The 22,799-nt window shown below is 44.3% G+C and overlaps 1 protein-coding gene across 2 annotated transcripts in view; it reads left to right on the forward strand.

The window, feature by feature from the left end:
* wdr12 (WD repeat domain 12) overlaps positions 1–22,799 on the forward strand; it is a 52,323-nt gene that overhangs the window by 23,352 nt on the left and 6,172 nt on the right. For both annotated transcript variants that reach the window (XM_078228701.1, XM_078228702.1), the window contains exons 9-11: positions 1,939–2,079; positions 2,910–3,015; positions 22,039–22,171. In XM_078228701.1, coding sequence (XP_078084827.1) covers positions 1,939–2,079; positions 2,910–3,015; positions 22,039–22,171 — 380 coding nt within the window. The remainder of the gene's footprint in view (positions 1–1,938; positions 2,080–2,909; positions 3,016–22,038; positions 22,172–22,799) is intronic.

The following is a 22,799-nucleotide window of genomic DNA, read 5'->3' on the forward strand; positions in this document are numbered from 1 at the left end:
GGAAATCACTAGCAGCTAGATTGCATTTTTGGTCCACTTTGCAAAAGGAAAATGACTTTATTGGGTTCTGTGGGTTAAATTTATTGATACATCTGTTAGATAGGTTCAATCATAGCACAAGCTTCTGTGACAAACTTTCACTCTGGAAACAGTGCCGTTCAAGAAAATGTGTAATTTCTTTAAAATGTCTGGAATCAGTAGTTTTAAAAAATGTTTGAAATGATCTTTAAGGAGTTTGCATCAATTGTAAAGGAGTCAAATAAATACTGATCCCTGTTACTTGGCAACTCTTCACTTGAAACAGCACCATTTGGAAGGAAATTAACATGAAAGCTGTCTGGCAGGCAGACACAAGGAAGAGCTACAGCAGAGGGGAGAACAGAGATGACACAAAGGAACTGTTAGTGTTTAATATAGTTAAATGGGACAGAAACTGAAGACAGGGTTAGAGTAAGGATTGTGAATTGGACAATCTTACAGCTGCTGCTTTAGTGGAATAAAGGAGTCTCTGGGGAATCTGTTGCCATTGTAATTGTCATGAAGCTAAGGGGGTTGCACAGGAGTGTTTGGGTGAAGACTGTCTGCAGGTTACTCTGACAAAATATGGTTGCTGGAGAACATAACTTGAGGGCCTAATACACTGAGTGGGGAAAGTGAGGGATGCTATGTACCAGAGGCCAAGTTAGAGAACTTTGAAACTGCATGTTGTGTCTGCAGGGAGTGACTTTGGTGTTTGTGGTTGAGTAAGACGTAGCTTTATTGCATCGCCTATAAAAAGTGAAATCTACTTCCTTATTTGAAGTACCATTTGCTTGTTAATTCATATTTAATTTGTGTTAGTTCTGATTCAAGTTAAAGTTACCAAAAGTGAAAGATTGTTAGTAGTTTCTTTTCATTGGGTTATTGGGTTCATTGGGTTATCCCCAGTGGGGATCATAACATTTTCAACAAAAGTTAAACATTTGCTCTGTTACTTCAGGTGAATAAAAGCAAGTATTGAAGCGGACTCTTTGTATATTTCAAAAGTACAGTTTTGCTTCTTGCGCTGAGTGAAGTTGGCCTGACATTTGGGTCTTGTTTTGATACTACTTCGGTATGATCCTACGTAAATAGTCAAAATCCTCAATATTTGCCAGCATAATGTATAACCAATTTTAACACAAGACTTGGAGGTTTTGAGATTAATTTGATGCTTCCTTGTCATTTCATCTGATGTATAGATTTATATAAAATTGTCATAGTCCCAGATGACTCTAGGCTGCTTTCCACTTTGAAGGGGAGAGCTGGTGGATGGTGATTTAACCTGAGGATTACCACACCTCAGGCAAGAGGCAAGGTTGAGAAGGCCCATGAATAGCCTCAGCCGGTACAGGAATTGAACCTGTGTTGCTCTGCATCACTAATTAGCTATCTAGCTAACTGAGCTAAACCTTATAAAGATATATTTAAAAATGTATTAGCATTGTTTGAGAAGGCTTTCACATTTAGCTTCTTCATTCACTGGCATCTTTAGTTTTAATCTTAATCACAAATGTTTTTAAAGATTCCCTGCTCAGCTGATAACTGAAGAAAGTTCACAGCTACTGTGGTTGCCAACTTTCTTGCAGTCAGCATGCACTTTGCTCATCATTTTTATTTAAAGCAGGTGAGTCTGAATTGAAGTCACAGTGAACAGAAGCTGTGCTGCCTTGATGTAATAGTTGGTAACTTCAGCTTCTCACTTCTGATTAAAATGAAATATTTGGGAGTATGAATCGTGCTGGGAGGAGCTATTGAGGATGTGACTTTTAATTTTCAGAGGACAGGATCCTTTTGGAAGTTTATATGTTTGCAGTTGCATTTTTGTAAAATTGAATATCTTTTAAACAGGACTTGTTGCTCAATGATCTGTGACTAAGAGGCACCACGAGTGTTAACTTAGGTATTCTCTTCCCACAGACTCCTATGATGACACTGTCTGGTCACAATGAAGCAGTTTCTTCAGTCTTGTGGTCTGATACAGAGGAACTCTGTAGTGCATCTTGGGATCATACCATAAAGATCTGGGATGCTGAAACTGGAGCCCAGAAATGTACTCTGGTGAGTTGGTAACCTTATCACAATTCCAAAACAACGCTTCCCAGTTGTACAAAAGTAAAATGCTAAAGATGCTGGAAATCTGAAATAAAAATAGAAAGTGCTGGACCAGTCTTGTAAAATCTCTGCAGAGAGAAACAGTTATGGTTTGGGTCTCTGACCTTTCATCAATGACTTGAAACATTAACTCTGTGGCTCTGTCCATACATGCTGCCAAACCTGATAAGTATTTCCAGCATTTTCTGTTTTTACTTCCTAATTGTGCTTATGATTTAAAGTTGCCATTTATGTAAAATTTTGAAATATAAAACCTTATCCAAGTAGCCATTCTTTACTTGTGAATCGTGATGGTGTGTGTTGCTATGAAATGGCTATTATTTCTCTTTTCCCAAATGGTGCTTGGTACTGAACCTTTCCAACAGCACATGATTTTTTTTTGCATTTTAAGAGTGCAATCAAAACCTACAAACACACTATCCTAGGTAAACTTTTACTTTTCTAGAAAGTACTGTATGTAGGCCTCTGCTTTTTGTTCAATGTTCTTCTCATCTCCACTCACTTTCTCTTACGATCACTCTGACCCGTAAAAAAAGTTGTTTTCTTTTGGTCTAAATGTCTGATTGACGTGATAGCAGACCTTTGTTTATCTACCTGTGTGTTTTAGACTATCAAAGCAGATTGAACATATTATCTATTTTGTGGTATTACAGTCTAATCACATCTGGTATTTGCAACTAAAATATTTCCTCAAAATGACTTGTATTATTTCATGCTATCTGAAACAGGAGATTTCCTTATATATCTTAGCTTCCTACTGCTTTCTTTCTCCACAGAGTGGAAGCAAAGTGTTTAATTGCATCTCTTATTCACCATTGTGCAAAAGGCTGGCGTCAGGCAGCACTGACAGGCACATCAGACTGTGGGATCCACGTTCAAAAGGTAATTTCAAAATATTTTGTGCTTTCTCCTACAAGACAGTGACACTTTAACGATCCTGTTAGCTCCATAGAACCATTGACAAGTTACAGCATAGAAAGAAGCCATTGTGTTTGCACTATCCTAAAAAGAAAAAGTTATAACACTAGCTGCCCATTCTAATCCCACCGTACAGCACCATAGCCTTGTAGGTTACAGCACTTTAGGTACAGATCCAGATTCCATGTGAAGGTTTCTGCCTCCACTGCCAGACCAGGCAATGAATTGCATACACCCACCACTCTCTGGTTTCTTCTCATTTTCCCTCTACTCCTTTTTACAATCACTTTAGATCTGTGCCCCTGGTAATTGACCTCACCACTGGGGCAAATAAGGCATCCCTATCTCTCTTGATTCCTCAGAATTTTGTACACCTCAATCAGTTCACCCCTCAGTCTCCTCAGTTAAGGAAAACAACCCCAACTTCTCCAGCTGCAATAGCTGCAATTTTCAAGCTCTGGCAACATGGTTATAAATCTTCTCTTGTACTCCATCCTGTTAGCTTATCCCTTAAATATTCCTTGCCTAGAGTGTGAATGCAACTGAGTTATTTAGTCCAGTAACAGGTGCATTGCTATGTCACAGCTTAAATACAGAGTGTTTGTTTTTTTAGTATAGCCTAGTATGGATTTCTCTGATCAGCAAAGATAGATTCTCAGTGTCTACCCTATAAAGTCCTTTCAAAATCTTGTACATTTCAATGAGATCACCTCTCATTCTTCTAAACTCCAGGGAATGGGGACTCGATTTACTCAGCCTGTCAAACTCTCATCCCAAGGACCAATCCAGAGAGCCTTCGTTTTACTGCCTCAAATGCTAGTATATTCTTCCTTAAATATAGAGACCAAAACTGTACACTGTATTCCAGATGTGGTCCGTCAAAACCCTGTATAATTGTAACAAGGTTAAGATATTCCTATACAATTCCCTTGCAATAATGACCAACATGCCATTTGCCTTTCTAATTGCTTGCTGTATCTGCATGCTAACTTTCTGCGTTCCTTGTATGAGAATATCCAAGTTTGTCTTAATATCAATATTTACACCTTGCACAACACATTCAGCTTTTCTTTTCTGTTCCAATTCTTGCTGATACTGGACAAGTCAAATCCCAGAGTGAGCCCTGGCTTGATAGGTCCTAGTTTTTTTTTAGAACCGTGGAGACAAGTTACTGAACAGATTCATAGGATTTTACTGATGAACTTTTAACAAAGAATTAAATTAAGCAAGTGGCAAAAAATGAACTATACTACACTGAACGAAAAGGTTGGAAAGATATCAATGCAAAGTCAAGAAAATGATGCAATCTTACATCATTCCTTTTATCCCAACAATACTCTTACAGATATGATAATCTTGTGAAGAAGGCTTCTTGGGCTGTCCCAGTTGCGAATGGTTTTCTTCTGGCGGATTTGACTAGATGATTTTTCCTCAGCTGGTATCTCTTCCTGAGACACCCAAAACTGCACTCATTAACTTCACTATTGCTGCAACTGAAAAGCAAAAACTAATTCCATAAACTGATTCTCAGCAGCCTTGCAGTATTTCTTATCTGAGAGCTTAGAACTCCTGCTTTCACGCTTTGACATTGTAGAAGGGTTTCTTCTCGAGGCTATGTATAGCTACTAAAGCTAATACGAAAACTCAAAATGCAGTGTACTGATTTTGACGACGTGACTTTATTTAACCAAACGATCGAATGGGAGAATGATATGAGGAAGCCCTGCACTCAAGGTATAGAATGTGGGCAGCCGGATATCAGTCTGAAGAACAATGCCACTGTGAAGACAATTATACATTCCCAAAATCATATTGCCTACCTTTCTGGTGGGCATTATCCAGTAAACATTAATACAAATCATTCAATAATCATCCTGTCATTAACTCCAGCCAATAACAAAACACATCATGACCTAATGGGATTTCATTTGTTATTATATTACGGATGTTACCTCCCTTCTGTTGCCCAGAAATATGGGATGCTGGACAGTGAAATGATTCCCACCGAATTGAACCCACGTGACTCTCGTCCGACTCTTGAGAAATTCTTCATGTCTTCTCGCCACCTGCGTTAACTCTTGGAGTTGTATGACCGCATTCATAAGGCTAGCATTGGTAGCCATCTTGTTCCTGACCACTGCTGATATCATTACTGCTTTCAGTGGAACTATTGTTCCTTCCCTCTCCCTGTTTTTGTCACTGACTGAAGTTTCACAAAATGTAACCAAAAGCAAAACACATCCATCTTGTAACTTCAAAATACACATTTTAAATTAGAAATATTTGTTAATCATACAGAGCTGTCTTCCATAGCAACAGCCCTGGCTGGCTTACGTTCCCATAGTCCAAGATCATTCATTCTAACGTTAGTATCGTGTTAGTGTTCCTCAATCTATGGTTATGTGTTTATTAGCCTAATTTGTCCCCCTACATCAGTCCCCGCTTTTGGCCGTTGGCCAAGGACCAACTAAGGCCACTAAATTGATGTATCTAAGTAATTAATCTTAGTCCTTAGGAAGTGTTTCGACTTCAGAATCTCTCTTCCTTATCCTACCTGCCGTCACTAATGCTGTTCCTCCTGTAGACTTAGAAAGTTGCGCACTTCCATATTTGATCAGGTATACAATTGCTACTAACACTAGGATCACAATGAAAATAATATAATCCCTTCCAGGGTCAATGTTCCTGGAGAGCCTATCCAGCCTGAGAGCCAACCGTCCAAAAAAAATGGTTCAGGTTCTTTGAGTTTCGCCACTTCCTCCTTGATGGGGTGTACAACCAGATTATTTATGTTTATTGAACTGTCTGGTATGTAAGTGCAACATGCTGATCCAATTACTGCACATGTCCCTCCCCTTGCTGCCAAGATGCAATCCCATCCTATGCCATTATAATCCCTTTGTATGCATGGCAACCATCTCACCATTGATCATCGCAAGAGCAGCTTCTGTATTGGCAGCTTGTTCCCAATGGAGCACATAATTATTTCTCACATTGTTCTAACCACTCCATATTGCGTAAATATTATGCCGAAAACCGTTCTCCTGCTGTAATAGCATGCCGGCGTCTTGGCAGACGAGGGAGTTTATACATGTACGGAAGCTTCTTTAGGGTATCAAGATCCCTCCCATCCAACAGGGAGCCAAGCGTTGGTTCTATCTCCACAAATCCAATGTACCATTTTTAAGTTCACTGAAGCAATATGATAGACTACATGAATGATCATTACTGAGTGGGCTCAGACATAGCATACTCCTTGGGCTTACTGTATAATCACTTTTGCTTACCCCTAAGTTTTTCCTGGAACTTCCCAACTTCTCTGTGCAATAGATTCTCTTGGTGTAGGTGCTGCTTTAAATCTAGACTAGGAGCTGATCCTATTAAATTATAAACACACAGTTAGCCTTCCTGCACAGGCCTCATTGTTGGGAAACTACTCCCTTACCTCCTAACTTAAAAATCCTACTATGTAATGTATTCCTTTTGTGTGCCAAATATAAGTATTAATTTGTGTTTCCTGATGAAGATGCTGAATGATCTTAGATGCTGGTCCCGTTTGAGTCAATATCTGCATATTCAGTGCTAGAAAAAATGGAAACACATACATTCATTATAAAAATTGCTATGATTCTCCCTTTACACAAGTTTCAACTGCTGGTCAATGTTGAACAAGCAAAATTCAATTATATCCCATATTACAATCATGGTACACTCGATGTGGTCTTCTTGTCATCAATGTTGGGTGTAGTCCCGTTGTCCTGTCGCTGGGGTGTGGACTTGGGCTTGGTTTGTCTTCTTTTTTTCAAGAGCTCTCACAACTCTATAAAACATAAGTCTGATGCCTCCCTGCATTAAGTTAGTTCCTTATCAATTCAATCATTCCTATCTCTTTCCCTCCAATACTACCCTGATTGTTTTGCACTACTATCCGACTTAATCTAATTGCTAATCTACAAATTCAAATTATTCCAGTGAAGTTTTCAAGCTACTACAAGAGCCATTATTAACCCCTGTTCAGTAGGATTATAAATCCACTGGGGTGATCTGCTGATACTTACCACTTCAGGATTACTCATTGAGATAAGGTTTTAACTGAGTCCAGTGTCACCATCAATGAGGGCAGATGTTTGTCCTGCAATGATTACATTATGAGCGCCTACCCACTTGACCCCAGCCCTTTCCTGTCTGTCATAAGTTTTGTTTTGATTTGATTTGATTTATTACTGTCACATGTATTAACACAGTGAAAAGTATTGTTTCTTGCGTGCAATACAGACAAAGCATTCCGTTCATAGAGAAGGAAACGAGAGAGTGCAGAATGTAATGTTACAGTCATAGATAGGGTGTGGAGAAAGATAAACTTATGCAAGGTAAGTCCATTCAAAAGTCTGACGGCAGCAGAGAAGAAGCTGTTCTTGAGTTGGTTGGTACATGACCTCAGACATTTGTATCTTTTTCCCGACAGAAGAAGGTGGAAGAGAGAATGTCCAGGGTATGTGGGGTCCTTAATTATGCTGGCTGCTTTACCAAGACAGCAGGAAGTGTAGACAGAGTCAATGGATGGGAGGCTGGCTTGCGTGATGGATTGGACTACATTCATGACCTTTTGTAGTTCCTTGCGGTCTTGGGCAGAGCAGGAGCCATACCAAGCTGTGATACAACCAGAAAGAATGCTTTCTATAGCGTATCTGTAAAAATTGGCGAGAGTCGTAACTGACATGCCAAATTTCCTTAGTCTTCTGAGAAAGTAGAGATATTGGTGAGCTTTCTTAACTATAGGTCAGCATGGGAGGACCAGGACAGGTTGTTGGTGATCTGGACACCTAAAAACTTGAAGCTCTTGACCCTTTCTACTTCGTCCCTGTTGATGTAGACAGGGGCATGTTCTCCTTTACGCTTCCTGAAGTTGATGACAATTGAGGGAGAGATTATTGTTGCCTCACCAGTTCACCAGATTCTCTATCTCATTCCTGCTCTCATCATTGTTTGACTCTGTCTCATCATTGTTTGAGATCCGACCACCTCGGTGGTGTCGTCAGCAAACTTGAAAATCGAATTGGAGGAGAATTTGGCCACACAGTCATTGGTGTATGAGGAGTATAGTAGGGGGCTGAAAACATAGCCTTGTGGAGCATCGGTGTTGCGGATGATCGTGGAAGAGGTGTTGTTGCCTATCCTTACTGATTGTGGTCTGTGAGTTAGGAAGTTCAGGATCCAGTCACTGAGGGAGGTGCCGAGGCCCAGGCCATGGAGTTTGGAGATGAGTCTCGTGGGAGTAATGATGTTGAAGGCTGAGCTGTAGTCAATAAAAAGGAGTCTGACATGGGTGTCCTTGTTATCTAGGTGTTCCAGGGTTGAGTGCATTGCCAGGGAGATGGCGTTTGCTGTGGACCTGTTGCGGCGATAGGCAAACTGTAGTGGATCCAGGTAGTCCGGGAGGCTGGAATTGATTTGTGCCATGACTAACCTTTCGAAGTACTTCATAAGGATGGATGTCAGAGCCACCAGCTGATAGTCATTAAGGCATGCTGCTTGGTTTTTCTGAGGGACCGTGATGATGGTCGTCTTCTTGAAGCAGATAGGGACCTCAGATTGTTGTAAAGAGAGGTTGAAGATGCCTGTGAATACCCTCGCCAGCTGATCCACGCAGGATCTAAGTGCTCGTCCGGGTACCCCATCCGGGCCAGTCGCTTTCTGTGGATTGACCTTTGAGAAAGCTGTTCTGACGTCTGCAATGGTGACCCCATATACAGGTTCACCCAAGGTGAAGGGCATGCTCTCTCCTCTTGCTCAAATCGGGAGCATGAATGCATTGAGCTCATCAGGGAGGGATGCGTTGGAGCCGGTGATTTTACATGCCTTCATCTTGTAGCCTGTTGTCTTGTAGACCTTGCCATAGTCACGGGGGTTGGTGTGGCTAGCCTCGGACTCTAGCTTGGTCCGGTACTGTCTTTTGGCATCTTTGATGGATCTCCTTAGATCGTATCTGGTTTTCTTGTATTGGTCAGTATCACCTGACTTGAATGCTTCAGACCTGGACTTCAGCAAGCAGTGGATATCCATGTTCATCCATGGTTTCCGGTTGAGGAACACATGGTTTGCTTTTTTGGCACACAATCTTCTACACACTTATTAATGAAGTCAGTTACTGTAGTGGCGTACTTGTTCAGGCTGGTCGCAGAGTTTTTAAATACTGACCAGTCCACTGACTCCAAGCAGCCCCGTAGGAAACCATCCGATTCTTCAGACCAACATTACACGACTTTCTTTGATGGATTCTCCCAATTCAGTTTTTGCTTGTAAGTTGGGAGCAGGAGCACAGCCTTGTGGTCTGATTTGCCAAAGTGTGGGTGGGCGATAGAGCGGTAGGCATGTTTGATATTTGTGTTGTGGAGATGCCGGCGTTGGACTGGGGTAAGCACAGTAAGAAGTCTCACAACACCAGGTTAAAGTCCAACAGGTTTATTTGGTTTATTTTCGGAGCCTCAAGCTCCTTCTTCAGGTGAGTGAGGACTTGTGTTCACAAACAGGGCATATAAAGTCACAAACTCAATTTACAAGATAATGGTTGGAGTGTGAGTCTTTACAGGTAATCAAGTCTTAAAGGTACAGACAATGTGAGTGGAGAGAGGGCCAAGCACAGGTTAAAGAGATGTGTATTGTCTCCAGCCAGGACAGTTAGTGAGATTTTGCAAGCCCAGGCACGTCGTGGGGGTTACAGATTGTGACATGAACCCAAGATCCCGGTTGAGGCTGTCCTCATGTGTGCGGAACTTGGCTATCAGTTTCTGCTCAGCGATTCTGCGTTGTCGTGTGTTGTGAAGACTGCCTTGGAGAACGCTTACCCGAAGATCAGAGGCTGAATGTCCGTGACTACTGAAGTGTTCCCCGACTGGAAGGGAACACTCTGATTGTTGAGTGGTGTTTATTCATCCATTGTCGTAGCGTCTGCAAGGTCTCCCCAATGTACCATGCCTCGGGACATCCTTTCCTGCAGCGTATCAGGTAGACAACGTTGGCCGAGTTGCAAGAGTATGTACCGTGTACCTGGTGGATGGTGTTCTCACGTGAGATGATGGCATCCGTGTCGATGATCCGGCACGTCTTGCAGAGGTTGCTGTGGCAGGGTTGTGTGATGTCGCGGTCACTTTTCTCCTGAAGGCTGGGTAGTTTGCTGCGGACAATGGTCTGAGGTTGTGCGGTTGTTTGAAGGCAAGAAGTGGGGGTGTGGGGCTGGCCTTGGTGAGATGTTCGTCTTCATCGATGACATGTTGATGGCTCCGGAGAAGAGGTCGTAGCTTCTCCGCTCCGGAGAAGTACTGGACGATGAAGCGTACACTATCCACCGTGTCCCGTGTTTGTCTTCTGAGGAGGTCGGTGCGGTTATTTGCTGTGGCACATTGGAACTGTCGATCGATGAGTCGAGCGCCATATCCTGTTCTTATGAGGGCATCTTTCAGCGTCTGGAGGTGTCTGTTGCGATCCTCCTCATCCGAGCAGATCCTGTGTATACGGAGGGCTTGTCCGTAGGGAATGGCTTCTTTAACGTGTTTAGGGTGGAAGCTGGAGAAGTGGAGCATCGTGAGGTTATCCGTGGGCTTGCAGTACAGTGAAGTGCTGAGGTGACCATCCTTGATGGAGATGCTTGTGTCCACGAATGCAACCGATTCCGGAGAGTAGTCCATAGTGAGTCTGATGGTGGGATAGAACTTGTTGATGTCATCATATAGTTGTTTCAGTGATTGTTCGCCATGAGTCCAAAGGAAGAAAATGTCATCGATGTATCTAGTGTATAGCATCGGTTGAAGGTCCTGTGTGGTGAAGAGGTCTTGTTCGAACCTGTCCATAAAGATGTTGGCATATTGAGGTGCGAATTTGGTCCCTGTGGCTGTTCCATGTGTCTGGATGAAGAACTGGTTGTTGAAGGTGAAGACGTTGTGGTCCAGGATGAAGCGGATGAGTTGTAGAATTGCATCTGGAGATTGTCAGTTGTCGGCATTGAGTACTGAGGCAGTCGCAGCAATGCCATTGTCGTGGGGGATGCTGGTGTAGAGTGCCGAGACATGCATTGTGACGAGGAGTGCTTCTGGTTCAAGTGCTCCATGTGTGCTGAGTTTCTGTAGGAAGTCCGTAGTATCACAACAGAAGCTGGGGGTTTTTTGTACAATGGGTTTCAGGATGCCCTCGACGTAGCCGGAGAGGTTGCATTCTTGGACACATGCATCTCCATCAACGACGGTCACCTCAGCACGTTACTTTACCGCAAGCCCACGGATAACCTCATGATGCTCCACTTCTCCAGCTTCCACCCTAAACACGTTAAAGAAGCCATCTGCTACGGACAAGTCCTCCGTATACACAGAATCTGCTCAGATGAGGAGGATCGCAACAGACACCTACAGACGATGAAAGATGCCCTCATAAGAACAGAATATGGTGTTCGACTCATCGATCAACAGTTCCAATGTGCCACAGCAAAAAACTGCACTGACCTCCTCAGAAGACAAACACGGGACACGGCGGACAGAATACCCTTCGTCGTCCAGTACTTCCCCGGAGCGGAGAAGCTACGACATCTTCTCCGGAGCCTTCAACATGCCATTGATGAAGACGAACATCTCGCCAAGGCCATCCCCACACCCCCACTTCTTGCCTTCAAACAACCGCACAACCTCAAACAGACCATTGACGGCAGCAAACTACCCAGCCTTCAGGAGAACAGTGACCACGACACCACACAACCCTGCCACAGCAACCTCTGCAAGACGTGCCGGATCATCGACACGGATGCCATCATCTCACGTGAGAACACCATCCACCAGGCACACGGTACATACTCTTGCGACTCGGTCAACGTTGTCTACCTGATACGCTGCAGGAAAGGATGTCCCGAGGCATGGTACATTGGGGAGACCATGCAGACACTGCGACAACGAATGAATGAACACCGCTCGACAATCACTAGGCAGGAGTGTTCCCTTCCAGTTGGGGAACACTTCAGCAGTCACGGGCATTCAGCCTCTGATCTTCAGGTAAGCGTTCTCCAAGGCTGAGCAGAAACTGATAGCCAAGTTCCGCACACATGAGGATGGCCTCAACCGGGATCTTGGGTTCATGTCACACTAACTGTAACCCACACGACTTGCCTGGGCTTGCAAAATCTCACTAACTGTCCTGGCTGGAGACAATACACATCTCTTTAACCTGTGCTTGGCCCTCTCTCCACTCACATTGTCTGTACCTTTAAGACTTGATTACCTGTAAAGACTCGCATTCCAACCATTATTTTGTAAATTGAGTTTGCGTCTTTATATGCTTTGTTTGTGAACACAAGTCCTCACTCACCTGATGAAGGAGCAGTGCTCCGAAAGCTAGTGCTGCCAAATAAATCTGGACTTTAATCTGGTGTTGTGAGACTTCTTACTGATATTTGTGTAGCAGTGGTCTAGGATGTTTGGGCCTCTGGTGGAACAGGAGACATGTTGGTGGTAACTTGGTAATATGCTCTTGAGCTTGGCCTGATTGAAGTCCCCGGCCACGATGAACAAGCGTCGGGATGTTTCGTCTCTAGGCTATTCGTAGTGGTGTATATTTCGGCCAGCGCAATCTTCACGTCCACCTGGAGTGGGATGTAAACTGCCATCAGGATAACGGAGGTGAACTCCAGCGGAAGGTAGTAGGGGCAGCATTTTAGCGTCAGGTATTCTAGGTCTGTGGAGCAGAAAATTACCAGCGTCACTACGTCTAGGCACCACGAGGTGTTGATTGGGAAGCAGACCCCACCCCCTTAGCCTTGCCTGAGGCCACTATACGGTCCATTCGATGGATTGAGAAGCCCTCTGGTTGTAGGACACTGTCCGGTGAAGCAGGAGTGAGCCACGTCTCCATGAAACCGTGTACACAGCAGCCCCTCAGTTCTCTTTGGAAAGTGAGTTTGGCTCTACGTTCGTCTGGCTTGTTTTCCAGAGACTGGACATTTGCAAGGAGTAAGCTGGGGAGGGGGGCCTTGGGACCGCGTTGTTTCACTCTCGCCTGCACATTTTCCGTGCTTCCTGGAGTGTCTTCTTCTTTTCGATCCTGGGAGACGGTGAGAGTGGTTTGCCTGGTTAAGGATATGGTTGTGTCCAATGAGGTTCACCATTTCACCATTGCCTTATCCCCTGGTGTAAGTAACCTAGGAATGTTCTCCTGTGCTAGTTTTGTGCAGTCTCTGTGCTGCTGTAGGGTAACCACCTGTATTTTAAGAGAATGTAAACGATCAATTAATTCTCTCATGCAATGAACCACTGCGCTTCGGCTGATAAGTTCTCCCTCACCCGATAGTGCATCCTCTGGGAGGTGCATTGTTCTTCCCGCCATCAGTTCAAAAGTAGTTAACCCTGTTCCGCGAGTAGGAGTAGCTCTTTGTTGCAACAATATCGCAGGCAAAGCCTGCACCCAATTGTTTCCTTCCTGTAGAATAGCCTTGGCTAGACTGTTCTTTAACATCCTGTTCATCCACTCTACCATTCCTGAACTCTGGAGGTGGCATGGTATATGAAATATTTGCTTTATTCCCAATATTTTACAGACTTCTCCTAAAACTTTCCTTATGAAATGGGTTTTCTGATCTAAATCTAACTGAAGAGACATACCCTACCTGGGTATCACCTCATTTACTAATGTCAAAGCCATTGTTTTGACTGTAACATCTCTGCATGGGAATGCCTCTACCCACCGAGTAAACTGGTCAATAATTACCAGGTAACAGGTCTTTCCTTCACTCTGGGTAAGGGCCCTGTAAAATCCATCTGTAACTTTTCCCATGGTCCTTTAGGCTGTGATTGCTTACCCATCTTGACCTTGCAGGGACAACCTGATTCTACTAGGGTGCACTGCAGGCACCTTTGACAAGATTGTACATGTGGTCCCTGCCTGCATGTGCTAATCCATGATATGTCTCCAATAAGGTCTGTTGTATTACTTCTGAGGCTATTCTACCTTCCCTTCTCCATACGCTGTCTCGACCTCTCTGTCCTCCATGTTTTCCCATTCCTGTTTCTCTTCCTCTGATGCCTGTTCTTGTATCTGTTTCACATCAATGTCTGTGACGTCCCTGGCTTGTGCTGCTGCCACACTTGCTGTTTGGATTCCTTCCAAATTCTGTTGCAACAGGTTTTTAAGCTGCCTTATCTGCTCTACTGTTTTCTTCTTGGGCCTGGGTGGAAATCATCTGAGGAGCCTGTATTTTTATTACTGCAGCTTCTAAGGGACTGTGAGCTGCCTGAAGTAAATTGCTGTTTAGATGTTCATGCTGGATATGTTTCCTATTAGGTGTTACAAATCCCCTTCTTCCCCAAGCTGTCATGGATCATGCCAAAGGTGTATCAGCTGTTGTGAACACATTTACTCATTTTCCTTTACCCCATTCTAAAGCATTGGTCAAAGCTGACAACTTTGCCACTTGTGCTGAATTGCTCCCTGGGATTTGTTCTCCTGCAATCACTGTTCTTTCGTCATTCACCACCGCCCATGATGTGCGGAATTGGCCATTGACATATTTCCTGGCTCCATTTACTTACAGATTAATCACTCCCTCCCCGTGAGTTGGTTCCTTTGCGAACCCCCTTCGCTCGCTCCTTCTGTCACTTCCGCTATACATTCATCAAAGAACAAAGAACAATACAGCACAGGAACAGGCCCTTTGGCCCTCCAAGCCCGTGCCGCTCCTTGGTCCAAACTAGACCATTCTTTTGTATCCCTCCATTCCCACTCCGTTCTTGTGGCTATCTAGATAAGTCTTAAACGTTCCCAGTGTGTCCGCCTCCACCACCTTGCCCGGCAGCGCATTACAGGCCCCCACCACCCTCTGCATAAAATACGTCCTTCTGATATCTGTGTTAAACCTCCCCCCGCCCTCACCTTGAACCTATGACCCCTCGTGAACGTCACCACCGACCTGGGAAAAAGCTTCCCACCGTTCACCCTATCTATGCCCTTTCATAATTTTATACACCTCTATTAGGTCACCCCTCATCCTCCGTCTTTCCAGTGAGAACAACCCCAGTTTACCCAATCTCTCCTCATAACTAAGCCCTTCCATACCAGGCAACATCCTGGTAAATCTCCTCTGCACTCTCTCTAAAGCCTCCACGTCCTTCTGGTAGTGTGGCGACCAGAACTGGGTGCAGTATTCCAAATGCGGCCGAACCAACGTTCTATACAACTGCAACATCAGACTCCAACTTTTCTACTCTATGCCCTGTCCTATAAAGGCAAGCATGCCATATGCCTTATTCACTACCTTCTCCACCTGTGACGTCACCTTCAAGGATCTGTGGACTTGCACACCCAGGTCCCTCTGCGTATCTACACCCTTTATGGTTCTGTCATTTATCGTATAGCTCCCCCCTACGTTAGTTCTACCAAAATGCATCACTTCGCATTTATCTGGATTGAACTCCATCTGCCATTTCTTTGCCCAAATTTCCAGCCTAATCATGCTCTGTTCCTTGCACTGTTAACCCTCCTGCAGGATTTCCTCTTACATCTCTGCTGATCCCTACATGTTTGTCTTTCGGCAAAAGATTTGCCTCCCAATTTGAACATCTTTTTAACCTTCCTGCTCCTAAACCTTGAACGATTGTGTGAGGGCTGTAGAGAATTATTTTTCCCATGAAAGTAAGTGGCTTGGACACTCTCATGGCCCAGGAGGCACATGCTAAAGCCCTTACATATCGATGCATTCCCCTGGCTACTGAATCTATCTATCCCCATGCTGTTGGGTTGCTACTGCAGCTTTCGCTCTATCACCCTCCCGACAAAAATATGAAATAGCTTGGTAAGATCTGGTAGACCCAGGGCTGGGACTCTTGCCATGGCTTGTTTTAAATCTGAAAAAGCTTGTGCTTCCGTGTCTCCCCATCCTACTTCCTCACTACTCGCCTTTCCTCCCTTAATCAGGTTCTGTAAAGGTTTGGCAAGTACAGCATAATCCTCCACAAAATTCCTGCAACAGTTAAAAGGCTCCAATATTTGTCTTACCCCTTCCTGATGAGAAGTCTTTGCACATAAAATGTAACCTATGAAATGCCATTTTTAGACCAATGCAGTAACAAAGAGCCCAAATCTAGCCAAATTCTTACCCTCTTTTTTAAAGAATGATCTTGATCATTGATCAGCCCCCAAAAATGTGGAATTTAGACTTGAGTATCATACTTTGAGACTTTAGAATCTTACTTTGATTTATAAGGTGTCTGCATTAGTCTTAATTCTGCCATCACCTGCAATTCCCAAGCATTCACACAAGGGTGCTCTCGCCCTCACCCACAGCCTGTCTACCGCTCTCTCTCTCTCTCTCCAAACCAGATCCCTCTCTGCTCACATTTTTTAACCCCTTCTCTCTCTAAGAATTTCTCAGTTTTTTTTTCTCCATTAACTCTAGCTCTCTGTCTCTGTGTCTCTCTCTCCCTCTCTCTCTCTGTCTCTCACTCTCTCTGTCTCTCTCTCTCTCTGTGTGTCTCTGTGTGTGTGTGTGTGTCTCTCTCTGTGTGTGTGTCTCTCTCTGTGTGTGTGTCTCTCTCTGTGTGTGTGTCTCTCTCTGTGTGTGTGTCTCTCTCTGTGTGTGTGTCTCTCTCTGTGTGTGTGTCTCTCTCTCTGTGTGTCTCTCTCTCTGTGTGTCTCTCTCTCTGTGTGTGTCTCTCTCTGTGTGTGTCTCTCTCTGTGTGTGTCTCTCTCTGTGTGTGTCTCTCTCTGTGTGTGTCTCTCTCTGTGTGTGTCTCTCTCGGTGTGTGTCTCTCTCGGTGTGTGTCTCTCTCGGTGTGTGTCTCTCTCGGTGTGTGTCTCTCTCGGTGTGTGTCTCTCTCTGTGTGTGTCTCTCTCTGTGTGTGTCTCTCTCTGTGTGTGTCTCTGTGTGTGTGTGTGTGTGTCTCTGTGTGTGTGTCTCTGTGTGTGTGTCTCTGTGTGTGTGTGTGTCTCTCTGTGTGTGTGTGTGTGTCTCTCTGTGTGTGTGTGTGTGTCTCTCTGTGTGTGTGTGTGTGTGTGTCTGTGTGTGTGTGTCTGTGTGTGTGTGTCTGTGTGTGTGTGTGTCTGTGTGTGTGTGTGTCTGTGTGTGTGTGTGTCTGTGTGTGTGTGTCTGTGTGTGTGTGTCTCTGTGTGTGTGTGTCTCTGTGTGTGTGTCTCTGTGTGTGTGTGTCTCTGTGTGTGTCTCTCTCTCTGTGTGTCTCTCTCTGTGTGTGTCTCTCTCTGTGTGTGTCTCTCTGTGTGTGTGTGTGTGTGTCTCTCTGTGTGTGTGTGTGTGTGTGTCTGTGTGTGTGTGTCTGTGTGTGTGTCTCTGTGTGTGTGTCTCTGTGTGTGTGTCTCTGTGTGTGTGTCTCTGTGTGTGTGTGTCTCTGTGTGTGTGTGTCTCTGTGTGTGTGTGTCTCTGTGTGTGTGTGTCTGTGTGTGTGTCTCTGTGTGTGTGTGTCTCTGTGTGTGTGTGTCTGTGTGTGTGTGTCTGTGTCTCTGTGTGTCTGTGTCTCTGTGTGTGTGTGTCTCTGTGTGTGTGTGTCTCTGTGTGTGTGTCTCTGTGTGTGTGTGTCTGTGTCTCTGTGTGTCCGTGTCTCTGTGTGTCTGTGTCTCTGTGTGTGTGTGTCTCTGTGTGTCTCTGTGTGTGTGTGTCTCTGTGTGTGTGTGTCTCTGTGTGTGTGTGTCTCTGTGTGTGTGTGTCTCTGTGTGTGTGTCTCTGTGTGTGTGTCTCTGTGTGTGTGTCTCTGTGTGTGTGTCTCTGTGTGTGTGTCTCTGTGTGTGTGTGTCTCTGTGAGCGTGTGTGTCTCTGTGTGTGTGTGTCTCTGTGTGTGTGTGTCTCTGTGAGCGTGTGTGTCTCTGTGTGTGTGTCTCTGTGTGTGTGTCTCTGTGTGTGTGTCTCTGTGTGTGTGTGTCTGTGTGCGTGTGTGTCTGTGTGTGTCTGTGTGCGTGTGTGTCTGTGTGCGTGTGTCTCTGTGAGCGTGTGTGTCTCTGTGAGCGTGTGTGTCTCTGTGTGTGTGTCTCTGTGTGTGTGTCTCTGTGTGCGTGTGTGTCTCTGTGTGCGTGTGTGTGTGTCTCTGTGTGTGTGTGTCTCTGTGTGTGTGTGTGTCTGTGTGTGTGTGTGTCTCTGTGTGTGTGTGTGTCTCTGTGTGTGTGTGTGTCTCTGTGTGTGTATGTGTGTGTGTGTGTCTCTGTGTGTGTGTGTGTCTCTGTGTGTGTGTGTGTCTCTGCGCGGCCCCCTCTCTGCGCGGCCCCCCCTCTGCGCGGCCCCGCCGCCCCCCTCGCCATCCCCGACCCCCCTCTCGCCGCCGCCGACCCCCCCCCCCCCCCCCCCTCACCGCTCCCGACACCCCCCCTCGCCGTTTCCTCTGCAGATGCTGGAATCTGAAACAAAAAAAGAAAATGCTAGAAAATCTCAGCAGGTCTGACTGTATCTGGGGAGAGAATAGAGCCAATGTTTCGAGTCTGGATGACCCTTCGTCAGAACTCTGAAGTTTAGTTTATTTATCCAGTCAACCTTAACCAGCTATCATCTTGTGCGTATGCAATTGGCTTTGTTTAAGTTTAAGTTTAAGATTCTTGTTTCAGATTGGGATATTTCACTTTGAAACTTGACTTGAAATTCAGTTATATTATGGTCACTGTTTGCCAGTGAGTCTTTTACTATGACATCACTAATTAATCGTACCTCATTACACAATACAAGGTCTAAAATAGCTTTTTCCCTGGTTGATTCTAAAACATAATTGCTCCAAGAAATTGTCACAAAAACATTCTACAAATTCATCTTCTAGATCACCTTGCCAATTTGATTGTGCCATTCAACATGAAGATGAAACTCCCACACAATTACTATATTGCCTTTGTAACAAGCTCCAGTATTTTTTGTTTAATGCTCTACCAACAGTATAACTACTGTTAAGAGTCCAAAAACTAATCCCACAAATGTTTCCCGACTTTTGCTGTTCCTGAACTCTACCCATTCTGATTCTACTTCATGATCTTCTGAGCCAGATCCTTTGTCATTGATGTCCTTATTTCATCCATTATTATCCCTCCTTTGTCACTATGTCTGTCTCTCCGAAGTATTGTATACCCTGACATATTTGTTTCCCAATTTCCATGCCTGTGTAATCACAATTAAATCTAAATCACTTACTTCTATTTGTGTCACTGGTTCATCTATCTTACTGTGGATGCTTCGCTTAGATAAAGAGCCTTTGATGACATTTTTTGACTGTTATTTTCTGCAAGGACCTTATTCATTGATGGTAAACTCTCTGTCCCTTCCTCTTGCACTCTGATTGTCTTCACCCATATCGCAAAACTGTTACATTGCCTTGACTTTTCTCTTTAGATTTTTAGATTTTCCTTCATCTGAATCCCCTTCCACTCCTCTGCAATGTCTTTCTTAGTTTAAAGCCCTGTCCACAGCCCTAGTTATACAGTTTGCCAATTTGCAATGAACCCAGTTTAATTGGAGCCCACCCCAACAGAATAACTCCCTTGTCCCTGAGTATTAATACCAGTGAATCAAAACCTTTCTTTCCCACACCAGTATTTGAACTGCGTTTAATTCTCTGATCTGCTTGACCTTATGCCAATTGGTGCATGGCACAGGAAGCAATCTAAAGATGATTACTGTTGATGTTCTGTTCTCTAATTTAGACCATAACACCTCAGACTCTTTCAGCAGAATGACATTCCTGGTTCTATCTAGGTTGTTGGCTTAACTGGATCATCTCCCCCCACCACCTCCTCTTCTCCACCACCACCGTCCCCAGTCCCCTTTACAATGATGTTCTTACAATGTAACCTTTGGAGCTCCTGGTCACAGCTGCAGAGTCCAGTATCTGTCCCCTTGACTATATGGCCCCCTATCAATACCACATTCACTTCTGCCCCTCCTCACCCCTACCTAAGTTATATTCTGCACCATGGTGCCATGGTCAGTTTTCTCATCCACCCTGCAGCCGTCCACATCTTCACAGGTAGCAAGCACCTCGCATCTCTTGATCAAAGTCAGGGGCTGAGGTTCCTCCATCACTACATGCTGGTTCCACTTAGCTGCATGACTCGCAGTCGCAGCCTCCTGTTCCTGACCATTGACCAACTAACCAAAAGAGCATGACTGCTTCCTGGAACAAAGTGTAACTCATCCTTTCTCTGACTTAATGCAGCATCTGCAACTCAGACTGCAGCTTTGCAATCTGAGTCAAAGTGTTCAAGCCACAGATGCCTACTGCACATATGACGTTACAGTGCATTCTTCAGAGAAAAGTTAGACAGAGGAGCACCTCTATCCCACTGTGTATCGAATTCCCAGACTTATCACTCAGTTTACATCATAATCAGATCTTATCTCAATTCCAAACTTCCCCTTACTCCCCTTACTTTTAAGGATGAAATTACCTTTGATCAACCCATGGAGTTACACAATATACAGTGGATTGTCTGTAGATTTCACCTACCCACCAGCACCATCACAAAGCACTGAATCTTGTTGAGATATGGTTCCATGAACACTGACAGTTCAAGGGCTCATAGTTTGTGTGGATTTGAAATGTGCATGCATGGTTTTGGTCGCCATATGTAATCGGCCTGCATTTAAACATGTTCAGTGTGGATCATCTGGAATACTGTGTATGGTTTTGGTCCCCATATTTAGAAAAGGATACAATTGTGTTAGAAGCAGAAGAGAAGGTTCACTTGAATCATTCCTGGGATGAAGGACTTATCCTGTGAGGAAAGGTTGAACAGGTTGGGCCTATATCCATTGAAGTTCAGAAGAATGAGAGATGATCTTATTGAAACCTAAAAGATCCTGAGGGGACTTTGACAGGGTAGTTACTGGTGGATGTTTCTATTCATGAGAGGGACTAGGGGACACACTTGACGTTTGCCTTTTAAGGCTGAGATGAGGAGAAATGTTTTCTGAGGGTTTTTAGCCTGGAATTCTCTTCCCAGGGAGCAGTGGAGGTTTGGTCATTGAATTTATTCAAAGCAGAATAAGACAGATGGACAACGGAATCAAGGATTTTGGGGAGCGGACAGGAAAATGGAGTGAGGCCATAAGCAGATCAGCCATGATCGGATTGAACGGTGCAGCAGGCTCGAGGGCTGAAAGGAGTCGGCAAAAGTCCTATGTTATTAAATGTTACCATTTCTGTTTTTTATGGTGTCACAAGGATGCTGATAGCGGAGGGGAACTCTGCTACTTTGTTAGCTGTCTGTTGTTTTGACTGGTTGTCAAACCATCCATTAACTTAAAGGGAGTGCGAGCGGAATCTTAAGAGAATCTGGCAGTGTCAGTTTTGGTGAGAAAACTGGCGTGGAACCCTCCAGCTCCACCGGCCAGTTTTCTCTCCGGTGTTTTTGACTTTAATTGCAAACAAAGAAGTGTGAGCCTTCAGTCTGGTGAGGTGGGGACTCTTAAAGTTGGGAACCGGATTCACTGAGAGCAGGGTGCTGCTTTTAAAGGGTGTCCTAATCACTGAAAAAAAATTAATCGCTTTCCCCCACTCCTTCCACAACGGCAAGGTGCGAAAATTTAGTGAAGGGGAAAGATCTTGCAAGCGAGTGGGGGCTGTATAACTAATTTAGTGAACCTGATTATGTCACTGGTTAGAGGTGGTGAAACATGAAATCACAGTCTTGCCGGCAAGATTCGCAATTTCCCGGTTTCGCCAGATCATGAGCTCCTGCCGGCAATCTCGCGCATGGAGAGTGTGGGTTCAAGATCCTGGCCAGTGTCTCCAATTATAGACAATGACAACACTTGAAGCAGCTGCCTAATTCACTAAGGTCACTAAGACTCTCTACAAATCCATGTCTTGGCACAGTATTGCCATCAGGCTATCTAAATTATTCTTTTCTGTCTGCATTAATTAATTAGTTCTCTATACTATATAAAGAAAGTGCCTTTTTTGTTTTGGGCAAAATAAACTGGAAAGGGTTAGTGTTAGCATACTGTATAATTACTTTCTCTTCTCTCTCTCTCCCCAGATGGATCTCTAGTGCTGCTCTCCCTAACTTCTCACAATGGATGGGTAACGGCAGTCAAATGGTCACCCATACATGAGAATCAGTTGATTTCAGGCTCTTTTGACAAATTGGTCAAGCTCTGGGATGTAAGAAGGTACCTTGAGAATTAATTTTGTTTGTAGCAGGGCAGAGAGTCACAGAAGCTCCAGCGAACTCTCAAAAATTATTTCTGCCAATCAAAATGCGGTCATCCCCATAACCATTTCCTCCATAACCATTTCCACCAGTAGAACTACTTTAGATTAAGCCTCAGTTTTACCAGACAAGTATAGTTTCTTTTTTAATTCATTCATGGGACATGGGCGTCGCTGGCTGGCCAGCATTTATTGCCCATCCCTAATTGCCCTTAGAGGGCAATTGAGAGTCAACCACATTGCTGTGGCTCTGGAGTCACATGAGGGCCAGACCGGGTAAGGACAGCAGATTTCTTTCCCTAAAGGACATTAGTGAACCAGATGCGTTTTTCCAACAATCACAGTGGCAACAAGAAAACCAGTCTCCAGAATGTGAAACCATGATAATGGGCATCTTGGTTCTATTGTGGTGATCACAGCAAGTTTCACAAGTGAACATGAGTATATGGCCTTGATTAAAATTACTTAACACGATTCTGGAAAAAACGTTTCATGCTCAATTTTCCCCAAAAGGCCTTGTAGAGCCCAGAGAATAAATAGTCAGCAATATGACAGGCACCTGATGTTGGTTATTTTATCATGGAACAG

Source organism: Mustelus asterias, chromosome 14 (genome assembly GCF_964213995.1).
Source record: "Mustelus asterias chromosome 14, sMusAst1.hap1.1, whole genome shotgun sequence".
Taxonomy (NCBI): Eukaryota; Metazoa; Chordata; class Chondrichthyes; order Carcharhiniformes; family Triakidae; genus Mustelus; species Mustelus asterias.